Source organism: Beta vulgaris, chromosome 4, assembly GCF_026745355.1.
Source record: "Beta vulgaris subsp. vulgaris cultivar EL10 chromosome 4, EL10.2, whole genome shotgun sequence".
NCBI lineage: Eukaryota > Viridiplantae > Streptophyta > Magnoliopsida > Caryophyllales > Amaranthaceae > Beta > Beta vulgaris.
Window position 1 is genome coordinate 39,933,774 of NC_079205.1, and position 11,940 is coordinate 39,945,713.

An 11,940-nucleotide genomic window follows, 5' to 3' on the forward strand; every position below is an offset into this window, starting at 1 on the left:
GCATAAGGTTTCTAGTTCACAAACCAACCTTACATATTTCCCTATACAAAGAAAAGAAAACTCAACTCCCACAACCCCAATAATAAAGAAGCCGAGCAACACAGGAGTTACACCTAATGGCGACTTCACCAGCATTGATGAAATCCGATTCAATAGCAGATAACATGCCAGAAGCATTAAGGGAGAGAAGGTACCTAATGAAGAAGTGTTTTGCACGGTATCTGCAGCAGGGGAAACGGTTGATGAAGCTCCATCATCTTATGGACGAGCTTGAGAAATCCATAGATGATCATGTCGATAGAACTCAAGTCTTAGAAGGCACACTTGGCTACATACTGTGCTCTACCCAGGTACTCCTCATTGTTTAGTTAGACTAAACACATACTTCATTTCTTTTCAATTACTTTTGCACTATTTATGCACTAACCTTGACTATACTTCTTTTATTAATATAGAAAGCTAAATGTTAGTATGCAAGACGTTAAATTTCTCTCAATGTATGTTCTCAGAATATCAATATTATGATTTTACTAGTAGGTAAGTAAAGACATAAATGGACAAAATCGTGTGTTAATAAACGTAGTAAGTCAAACTGTTGTAGTTAAAAAGTTTGGAGGAAGTATAAAACATTCCTAATGTTCTTTTTTCTTACCATCCATTTTCTTGGAAGGGGGGGCTGTAAGGTAATACTTAATACTTAAAGGCTGTCTAAAAATCCACAGGAAGCGGCTGTTGTTCCTCCTCATGTTGCCTTCGCAGTAAGACCCAGTCCCGGCTATTGGGAATACGTTAAAGTAAATGCTCACGATCTCACAGTTGAAGGCATTAATGCAACGGAGTACCTGAAATTCAAAGAGACTATATATGACGAGAACTGGTATTTTTTGTAGAATAAAATCTCTCTTGAGAAGAACTAATTCAATATTTCTGAAACTATTGTCTTAAACAAAGTATGTGCTGTGTGAACATGACAGGGCTAAAGATGAAAATGCACTAGAGGTGGACTTTGGGGCACTTGAACACTCTACCCCACACCTTACCCTGTCTTCTTCCATAGGAAATGGAGTGAATTTCATATCGAAGTTCTTGAGTTCAAAACTATGGGCAGATAAGGAAGCTACAAAACCTCTTGTGGAACACCTGCTCTTATTAAAACACCACGATGACGTAAGAAAGCACTCTGTATATACATCATATTGCATATATGTATTTCAACATGGTTGCTCAAATTTCCAATTTTACCTCATCAGAAACTAATGATCAATGAGACACTGAACACGCCAGCAAAGCTCCAGGCAGCATTGGTTGTAGCTGACGTGTTTCTTTCATCACTTTCACCCGACACACCATTTCACAACTTCGAGTTGAGGTATATCTTGTTTGACTTCCTCGTGAGCATAGCCAGAAATTTCAAATAATTTTTTCTGATACTAAAATATTAACAGATTCAAGGAGTGGGGTTTTGAGAAAGGATGGGGTGATACCGCAGCAAGAGTTAAAGAGTTCATGCGTTCTCTCTCTGAGGTGCTCCAGGCACCAGACCCAGTGAGCGTGGAGAAATTCTTTGGCAGGCTTCCAACGATCTTCAATGTTGTGATATTCTCTGTACACGGTTACTTTGGCCAAGCAAATGTTCTTGGCTTGCCAGATACTGGGGGACAGGTATGTGTTTGGTAGGGACTAGTTATAACAGCCTGCAAAAGAAGACAAAGTACATGAAATGTGATCATATTATTATGCTATTGCAGGTGGTATATATTCTGGATCAAGTCAGAGCACTGGAAGAGGAATTACTCATCCGATACAAGAATCAAGGGCTTAATGTAAAGCCCCAAATTCTAGTGGTGGGTACTCTAAGATTGATATCATCAGTTCATTTCAATTTATAAAGCCATTAAGCTACAGCTGATTGGTGTTGTGTATATAGGTTACCAGGCTAATTCCAGATTCTCAAGGAACCAAGTGCAATCAAGAACTGGAATCAATTGAGGGCACCAAGTACTCCAACATTTTACGCGTTCCTTTTAAGACAGAAAATGGGATCCTCCGCCAGTGGGTCTCTCGATTTGATATATATCCATACCTTGAGAGGTTTACCCAGGCATGTATCGATTGAGTTACCAATAGACTTGCTATGTTTTAGGATCATTATATTTACTCTAGTTCATCATAGTTCTTTTTTATATGACACCAGGACGCCACAGCCAAAATCCTTGAGCTTATGGAAGGAAAGCCGGACATTATAATTGGAAATTATACAGACGGAAATCTAGTTGCATCACTCATGGCAAACAAGCTTGGAGTAACACTGGTAACATAATTTCAGGAATCAACAACCATAGTAAGAATATAGTATATCTCTATTCTGAAGTTAACCTTTTGTCTTGATAGGCCACAATAGCACATGCCTTAGAAAAGACAAAGTATGAAGATTCAGATGTCAGCTGGAGACAGAAGGATCCGAAGTACCATTTTTCATGTCAGTTCACAGCAGATATCATTGCAATGAACTCGGCAGATTTCATCATCACAAGCACATATCAAGAAATTGCAGGAAGGTCAGACATAGATCATTCTCCATTTAGTATTGAAATTTCTAATGTAAAAATTTGATCAGCATTCTATAAAGCATAAAGCAATTTTATCAAATACCAATATGGAGTTTGTCATTATGCAGCAAAGATAGACCTGGCCAGTATGAAAGCCATGCAGCATACACTCTTCCAGGACTATATCGGGTGGTTTCAGGCATCAATGTTTTTGATCCAAAATTTAACATTACCGCACCTGGGGCCGACCAAACTGTCTACTTTCCATTTACAGAAGCACAGAGACGGTTCACGCACTTTCATCCAGCTATTCAAGAGTTACTGTATAATGATAAGGATAATGATGAGCATGTGTAAGTACAAAAAGATTCCAGTAAATGCATCATATAACTAAGCTAACCTGTACTCGATACTCAGTATATATGGTATTTTTTTTAAATTCCAACAGAGGATTTCTAGAAGACAAGAAGAAACCCATCATTTTCTCCATGGCAAGGCTGGATACCGTGAAAAACATTAGTGGATTGGTTGAGTGGTATGGCAAGAATGACAGACTCAGGAGTTTTGTCAACCTTGTTGTTGTGGCAGGCTTCTTTGATCCCTCTAAATCAAAGGATAGAGAAGAAATGGCTGAAATAAGAAAGATGCACACATTGATGGAAAAGTACAGATTAAAGGGTCAGTTTAGATGGATTGCTGCCCAGACTGACAAATACAGAAATGGGGAGCTGTATCGCTGCATTGCTGATACACGAGGTGCTTTTGTGCAACCTGCGCTATACGAAGCATTTGGTCTTACAGTCATTGAAGCAATGAATTGTGGATTACCCACTTTTGCTACCAATCAAGGTGGACCAGCGGAGATTATTGTTGATGGAGTCTCTGGCTTTCATATCGATCCCCTCAATGGAGATGAATCAAGCAACAAAATTGCTGACTTCTTCCAGAGGTGCAAAGATGATGATGAACAGTGGAATCTTGTCTCAGCAGCTAGTTTGCAACGAATATATGAATGGTAATAGCAATCCAATATAGCTAGATTCTATCTTAATCTAACAGCAATACTGTCAGTAAAGCATATTATGTATTGCTGAATCATCATACTCAACTAGACAGAGTTTTATAGTTTTTTTTCTTCCTTGTTTTCTTGTGCAGCTACACATGGAAGATCTATGCGAACAAACTGTTGAATATGGGCAGCATGTATTCTTTCTGGAAAATGCTAAACAAAGCTGAGAAGCAAGCAAAGCAAAGATACGTCAACATGTTCTACAATCTCAAATATAGGAACCTGGTATGTTTCGTTTCTATCAAGATTTGATCATATCAGCTCACAAAAAGAAAATATGATTTTTAGAGGCTTATAGCTCTAATATAAACCTGTTGCAGGTCAAAACTGTGCCTATCCCTAGCTTTGAAGTTCCAAAGCCAGTACCAAAGACAACAGTAAGACCGCAGCCCCAAAAAAGGCATGCTGTTATTCTCTTTATATTTAGTCTTTTCTTGATGCAAAAAAACTTGGCTATTCCATGATGTAATTATCTGATCAACTTACGTAAGATATATCAGCTTTAACGAACAACTATATTTTCTCTGTTTTATTCCTTTTCATCTTAGCTACTAATAAAAGTCTACTAGAGCTCTTTCCATATTGGAAACATAAGGACATGAGAACTGGCCAATACTCGAACTGTAAAATTGTGAAGGAAATCGAAAAAGAAATATTAATCTGAGCCATAATAAGGTAATTAATGCATCATATATGAATCATGCAAAGCAACACAAGTTAACAGGATTCAATGTCCTACTTTTCTCCTATTTTCCATAAATATTACCATGATCTAACTCAATCTCTCTTCTCCAGCAACAGGCGTCAGCCAACTCGGATACAGAGGTAAACTGGGACATAGCAGTCAATGACTTTGCAATTATGTTTCTTGCGTTTCTTTGCTTGACATAATGCAATGAAATTTACTACTTTCAGGTGGTTCGGGGCTTAATTCTACGCGCAAAAAAGTTCGGGATTTCCCCATCCAACACAGTGACCTCGAGACTGCTCGTCATTCCTCTCCTCCTCCTTTCATTCTTTTTAATGCGTTGGACCTATTTCTCAACATACCATAGTCAAAAGGCATTGACTAGTCAATAAGACAACGACAATGTTCTTGTAAATAATCTGTAAAGCAATTCCAAAAGAGAAATGTCTCTCAACTTTGGGATCAAGCAACATGTTTTATACTTCAGAAAGTAATTTACTGTACGCATGAGAAGATTATACTTCGACTACTACTTGGAAAATAAGGAAAATCATTTTATCTTCGTATTCTGCCAGCAGAATCTGTACATCTTTTATTTTCTTCCCATTCTTTTTCTGACCCCCCAGCCCCCCAAACGCCCTGCTTCTACTCATTTTAATAACTTGAATGTATTTCTCAACTTAGCATGGTCATACTAGAAACGATAAAGGTATCCAAACTTTGGGTCAGCATACATATTTTATACTTCAGAAAGTAAATATACTGTAAGCACCAAAAGGTACTTCAACCACTGGGAAATAAGGAACACTAATTTATCTTCATAAATCTGCTAGCAGAAATTGTGCACCTTATATTTTCTAACCAGTCTTTTTCGGGCCTTCCTGCCTACTAATGACTGTTATGTCAGAGCCTAAATCCCACAAAAATGGGGTCGGCTGCATGAGTCAAAAATTTATCTCCGGAAGTTGTCGACTTGGAACCTCTGCCTCCATTATCTTCTATCACGTGCTACATGCTCCTATAAACCTGACTTCATCATATCGTTTATAGCGCTCTCCATCCAAGTCAACATCGGCCTCCCTTGACCAGTTGTGAAATCCTTTACCCACGCCCAACCCCCCCCCCCCCAACCCCCAAAAAAAAACATTGCAAGATGGGGTTTTTGTAAGGAAGCAAGGAGCCTAGAGAGGACCAATAAAGAGCTAAAACGAGTGAATCAAAGACGCATAGATAGACACTTGTGGCAGCATGATCCTAATGCCCTTAGGCGGTATATACCTCCCATGACTTGCCTAGACAAAATTGCTTTGTTCAATTCTTAGAGTTAAAAAAGGATCTACTAGGAATGGATGGGGAGCAGCGAAGTAGTATCTCTATTCCATATGTGAACTCCTGATCCTTTGGTGTCCACCCTTAATTACCTAAATACCCCCAACTACCAACAAATATTACAAAATCAATTCAAATCTCTATTATATATGTCAACACATGGGGAACACCAAAAAATAAAATATAGAAAAAGAAATAAAAAAAGACGTGCTACATGCTCCTATAAACCTGACTTCATCATATCGTTTATAGCGCTCTCCATCCAAGTCAACATCGGCCTCCCTCCATTATCTTCTACCACGTACTACATGCTCCTATAAACCTGACTTCATCATATCGTCTATAGCGCTCTCCATCCAAGTCAACATCGGCCTCCCCTGACCAGTTGTGAAATCCTTTACCCACGCCCCACACCCACCCCCACGCCCCAACCCCCCCCTCCCCCCCCCCCCCCCCAACCCCCCAAAAAAAAACATTGCAAGATGGGGTTTTTGTAAGGAAGCAAGGAGCCTAGAGAGGACTAATAAAGAGCTAAAACGAGTGAATCAAAGACGCATAGAAAGACACTTGTGGCAGCATGATCCTAATGCCCTTAGGCGGTATATACCTCCCATGACTTGCCTAGACAAAATTGCTTTGTTCAATTCTTAGAGTTAAAAAAGGATCTACTAGGAATGGATGGGAGGAGCGAAGTAGTATCTCTATTCCATATGTGAACTCCTGATCCTTTGGTGTCCACCCTTAATTACCTAAATACCCCCAACTACCAACAAATATTACAAAATCAATTCAAATCTCTATTATATATGTCAACACATGGGGGACACCAAAAAATAAAATATAGAAAAAGAAAAAAAAAAAGACTAACTACCTACTTTAATTACAAAAAGTTATGATCAGTGTATCTCTATCTTCGTTACATATGAAGAATTTTATATGTTTTCGCACGCATCACGTGCATATAAGACTAGTCTTCATCAACTAGAAGGAATATCTACTAGCATCATCTAAAGAATGAACAAGAAAACGCTGATTGTTTGGGTAGCAATTCGGATAGACAGATAAGGTCCAATGGCATGGGCCACGGTGTAAGAGACTGACATTGATATGGTAGATTAGGGAAGAAGATTAAGAAACTAAATGGACTTTGATTGATAAGTTTCTAGAAAAAGCGATAATTACAAGCTTTAGTGAGGCTTCTGCTCTCCCAATCACCAAACTAATCTGCTGTATTTATAGCACCTTTTCCTCATTAACTCTCTTACTTAATTTCCAAGCTAAATTGTAATTAAATTATAGTGCACTACCCAAATTACCCCTCTACCTAAAGTTAGTTCATCAAACATGGCTACACTGTAGACTCTGTCCAGCTTCTTGTAGACTGAATTTGAAATGGGTGGTGAGTAGATTTTGGATGACTTCTTGGCAATTAGAAAAAAGAGAAATGAAGCTCCCCCACTCATTTCATTCAGTGGCAGCTTCAAATTTTGAATCTGAAGGGAGCTGCTAGGTCAAAGGATTAACAAAATTTTGCATCAGTTGTTCTTGGATCTCATATGTCTTTTACCTTTGTTATCAATTGGATAATTTAATTTAAAATATTCAACTTTCAGACAAACTCGGAAGGTTGTTTTTCAAATAAAGCCTCAAAAATCTTTCAGGATCCCTTTTCTCATTTTTCTTTTTTAGGCGCAATCTAGTAACTTCTTCTAACAGCCAATTTAAGATTACTAGATAGTGACAATAGTAATGAATCTGTGTACTTTTACAATGTCTGTGGCAAGTGGCAATGCAAATCCACGTGCAATATGTGTATCTTCAATTTCCAGTAGCACTCTTCAGGTGATTGCTGTAACTGAAATCTGGGCATTGGGAATTAAGGGAAGAAAAGATGATTTTTACAACAAACTAGGAATTAGAGTAGTCAGAGATATAGTATCAATTTCTAGTGGCTTAACGCACTCTCAAAAGTAGAAACTGCAGATAACACTCAGCGATGTTCTTCATGATCCTCTCTCCCTACTCTCCTCTTTCCAAAGGAATATGAGTCACTCCCCCCCCCCCCAACCTCTATCTTCTTCAATCTACTCCTAACAAACTAATAATGCAATACCTACACTACTCCGCCCATTCGACCATGTTTATTGCAATTTGCAGTTGTATTGAGTAGTAATGAGTTTTTCTTCAAAAGAACATACCTGGACACTTGTGGGATCATATTGCATTCCCATAAACTTTGGCATAACAAAACTAAACATAAACTATTTTCTATTATCATCATTTATCGTATCCTACAAAAGGACAACTAAGAGCAGAGATAGTTTATAATTCATTGGGTACTTCTATAATCATGATCCTTAACTTTTTAGCATCTATTTTTGCATGTTCTTTTTTCTTGAAAGATATTCTGTTCTGGAATATAAGGTTTTGCACTTTTGTCCATCATAAAGGTCCAAAAATTCACAATGCTGAATATTTTACTAGTCTACCACGATACATATTTCAATATAAAATAAATTTTCAAGAGTATGTAGGATAGGCTATTTAGTCATTTGAAGATTGTAAGATGTTATATGCCAGGAAAATATGGTATATAAGCAGCCACAGGCCCACATTGCACTCATTCACCAAACTTATAAGGAAACAGTACCAAACAACTTGAAATATATAAGCTTCTCCATGTGGAAGTTGAGTTATTAGTTAGCTTACCTAGCGACTACTAGCACAGCTGCTAAAATCTTCAGGGGTTGTACCAATACAAGAATTTGAAATTCTTCTGTATGAGCCTTTGCATCTTCCTTCCAGCGCTACTAAAAAGAATAAAAGTTAAAATAACGAAAAAAGGTAAAAAACACAGCAACATTCAGGTCAAGAAAGAATTTGGCATTTAGCAGCCACACATCCATAATTCTTTTTTATTACATACAGATCCAAAATGTTTCTGTGCTTGCATCAAAAGTTGCCCCATTTAGACCACAGCCTCCCCTATAGCATTTATAGGAACACAAGGGAGCAAGATAAAGTATTCCTTAAACTAAAATATTCAAAAGTTTTGCCCAAGATGTATATAGAGCCATACTTCCATGAGAAGGACTAGTAATAACATAGTTCATATATCTTTTACGTTGCATAATTTGAGGTAAGGCCAAATTCAGCTTGACCTCCTGCAATCAGCCCTCGGGAAGTACCAAATTACGTTGATATATTATGTACTAAAAGACAGCAACAAAAGATTTGAAGAGAGTCAAAGTATTCGGATTTTATTTATCCTTAACTGATAGATTATGTCTGCACAAGATTGGTCATACACTAGCTGATACATTATGGCTTCAGATTCCAAGTCCTATTCTAAATGACAAAGAAAACGACGAAAGGATGACCAGCATCCAGAAACAACCAAAAAAAAAAAAATTAACTACCTACCTCGAACTTTCACATGAAGTATTGAAGTCTATGAAAGTCACCACAATTAACCATGAAACATCAATGGGATCTTTATCTTAAGCAGTAACGCCTCTAGCCTTGATTTCTAGCAGCATTTTACTGACACATATGTTAAATCCAACCACAAAGCTATGTTATTTTACATCAACACTGCAGTAGTGCTGCATAAAACGATAGTAGAAAGGTTTTGCTAAGAACCATTGAATTAATTCTACTCAAATTGAAACTGTAAACAATAGGATGATATGATTGCACTAGATGCACTCAGATTCTCACCAAACTACATAGCAACTTTAATCGTCCGATCTCTCCAAAAGTGGAATGACCCAGTCTCCATCTGTTGTACTTTCCAAACTCTTGTCTGTAGCTGCGCTTCTTCTCTCCTCAATGCTCACTTTGTCAACCTTCAACTCTTTGGTATTACGCCTACCAAGCAACATGAGGTCCAGCATTTTTCTTCGGACATTATAGAGAGAGTTGGGCTCAATTAAAGCACCTTTGCTGTATGCCTCTCTAAGAAAAACTGTCTGAGTATCTCCTTTAGTTGAGATATAAAATATCCCAGGATGCTTTAATAACAGTTCACGGAAATTAACCTCAATACCGAAATCCTTCCGAAAGTGCACCAATCTTTCAACATTCATCATTTTCTCAATCGTCAAGCTTAGAAACTCATGTAATATTCCGACAACTCGTTTCTCAAAACGCTCAATCCCAGCTTTGGTACGACTACGCTTAACCTCTCTATCATAAGGCTTCACATAAGACAATCTTTGCCAATTCTTTAGCTTGTCCTTAAATCCTATCTCTATCTTAAAACCTGTAGGAAAATACATAGGGAAAGCATACTTGGTCTCAAATTCACTATACCATTTCTCTCTGTATTCCTTTTCCCTCCAATGCTCTACATTCGCAACCGCCAAACAATCATCCCTCTGCACTAAAGCCACTACCTCAAGATCAACCAACTTAAAATCATCACTATACTTTCTTAATATTGACTCTCTAAAATCAATTGGCAACCCCAACTCTCGCCTCACCAATCGCAGAGCATGTAAATGAAGCATACCCTCTTTTGACATCATCAAAAGCTTCTTAATCCGTCTAACATTGTCCAATTCACATTCCTTCATCACAACTTTTTCCTCCTCCAACAAAGCCATCATCTTTCTTGTAACACTGCAACAAACATTCTTCCTAACTGGGTGCGTGAAAACCTCAAAAACATGTGGGTATACTCCAATGTAATCACCCATGCTAACGTTAAGACCAACTAAATTCGTCCAACGAGACATAATTTGCACTGAAACATAAGGGCGTCTTCTTTGAGACATTAAGTCGAACAGTTGGAGTGCAATGTTAAGTTTCCTCAATTGGGAAGTGAAGAAGTCAAGTTTCAGGTCCCGGGTTCGAAACTCTAAACGGGTTTGTGCAGTGTCAGCGGGTTTTTTCCATCTTCTTTGAATGGAGAAATTGAATGGGCCAAATGTGAATGGTGATGTTGGGGATGTTTGAGAATAAAATGTGTTGTTTGAAAGAATTTTGAACAATGGTGATCTCATGTCGTAAGAGAGAAAGAGAGAAGTTAGAAGTTACAAGCAACGGTTCTCGATGTCAAATTCCCTCCCTTTCCAATTTCCAATTACCAAATTAAACTGATTTCACCTGAACCAAAGTCATCCAAATGAAAAAGTGACCCCGAGGCCCGAAATAACACACATTCATTGACCTAGATAAAACCCAAAATGAAGCAATACGACTTCACTTGTCAGTTTGGTTGGAAATAGAGCTGTCAATTCAGTTACTCGGATCGGGTTCAGGTCGGGTCATTTCAGGTTTCAGGTCATGTTCGGTCAGGTCGTGTCAGGTCATTAAATCAAACAGGTCGGGAACGGTCGTAATTCGGTCAGGTCTGTCTCGGATAATTTCTTCTTCCGGGTTCGGTCAGGTTCGACGCGGTCAATTTCGGGACAAGTCATCTTTCATGATTATGTGGTGTCGGGTCGAGTTTATAGCAGGTTTGTAGCAGGTGCTTTCAGGTTCAGATCATGCACGGGTCGGATACTTATCAGGTGAGGACAATAGCGGTTTGGGTCAGGTTCGAGTCGGGTTCAGTTTGGTAGTTATCGGGTTATACCATACTTGGTTTCAAGTCACTTTCGGGTCGCTTCGAGTACGGAACATGTCATGAATTTTGTGTGGCGTCGCTTCAAATTTGTATCATTATTTAAGATTTCATTGAAAATCAATGCTTGAATAGTTCATCTAGTTATATGCCTTTTTATAGTAGTGTTAATTTATGATTTACGTTACTATGTCGTGAAATCAATGACAAATCGAGTTATCAACAATCAACAAGTCAGGTAAAATCGGGTAAGATGTAGAACCAAGTCAAGTAAAATAATGTACCGGGTCACAACAGGTCTAGTAAAATCAGGTAACGGGCCGAACAGGTCGGGCTAATGACAAGTTACGTCGAGTTATAATAAGTTTCAGGTCCTAATCGGGTTAGGTGTCGAATCAGGTTCAAATCGTTGTCAGGTCGGGTCATTTCAGTTATCGGTCTTTTTTGGGCGGGTATCGGTTCAGGTCCAGGTCATAAAGTATCGGGTCAAGAGCAGGTATCAGTTATTATCAGGTCGGGTGCAGGTCAGGTTTCATGTGACCTGTTTTGCCAAAATTTCAGGTGCAAGTCAGTTACAGGTCATTACAGGTTCAGGTCGGGTTATCAGATCAGGTCATTTTTTGACAGCTCTAGTTGGAAAGGGTTGGTTGAACTGCAAACATGTTGTCGATTAAGTTGAACTGAATGGATGTATAACTCAAAAGTGAAATTAAAAAGTCAACCGGAATAAAGTGAA

General features: G+C 38.4%; 2 protein-coding genes across 14 annotated transcripts; one reads left to right on the forward strand and one right to left on the reverse strand.

Annotated features, from left to right (window-relative positions):
* Positions 1 to 4,876, forward strand: LOC104891266 (sucrose synthase 7). 4 transcript variants are annotated; one of them, XM_048643100.2, is made up of 15 exons: positions 1 to 350; positions 723 to 877; positions 975 to 1,167; positions 1,251 to 1,369; positions 1,446 to 1,662; positions 1,749 to 1,844; positions 1,928 to 2,101; positions 2,195 to 2,311; positions 2,392 to 2,558; positions 2,678 to 2,902; positions 2,998 to 3,564; positions 3,705 to 3,843; positions 3,939 to 3,995; positions 4,420 to 4,443; positions 4,534 to 4,876. In XM_048643100.2, the coding sequence occupies exons 1-15, from the start codon at positions 117 to 119 to the stop codon at positions 4,696 to 4,698; spliced, it is 2,649 nt and encodes an 882-aa protein (XP_048499057.1). In that variant the 5' UTR covers positions 1 to 116; the 3' UTR covers positions 4,699 to 4,876. The 4 variants fall into 4 exon arrangements, with proteins under 4 accessions (XP_048499057.1, XP_010675236.2, XP_048499058.1 ...); XM_010676934.3 differs by having other exon boundaries at positions 2 to 350; positions 4,414 to 4,443; XM_048643101.1 differs by having other exon boundaries at positions 2 to 350; positions 3,939 to 4,018; positions 4,414 to 4,443; positions 4,534 to 4,673.
* On the reverse strand, positions 555 to 10,838 carry LOC104891265 (protein ROOT PRIMORDIUM DEFECTIVE 1). 10 transcript variants are annotated; one of them, XM_057394292.1, is made up of 7 exons: positions 9,356 to 10,838; positions 8,345 to 8,445; positions 2,950 to 4,652; positions 2,377 to 2,870; positions 1,485 to 1,694; positions 1,243 to 1,384; positions 555 to 1,140 (listed from the first exon to the last, which is right to left on the reverse strand). In XM_057394292.1, exon 1 carries the CDS (start codon positions 10,639 to 10,641, stop codon positions 9,373 to 9,375), a length of 1,269 nt encoding a protein of 422 aa, XP_057250275.1. In that variant the 5' UTR covers positions 10,642 to 10,838; the 3' UTR covers positions 555 to 1,140; positions 1,243 to 1,384; positions 1,485 to 1,694; positions 2,377 to 2,870; positions 2,950 to 4,652; positions 8,345 to 8,445; positions 9,356 to 9,372. The 10 variants fall into 10 exon arrangements, with proteins under 10 accessions (XP_057250275.1, XP_048499059.1, XP_057250274.1 ...); XM_048643102.2 differs by having other exon boundaries at positions 555 to 842; positions 1,041 to 1,140; positions 1,243 to 1,694; XM_057394291.1 differs by having other exon boundaries at positions 1,243 to 1,694; positions 8,345 to 8,442.
* Between the last annotated feature and the right edge of the window lie 1,102 nt (positions 10,839 to 11,940).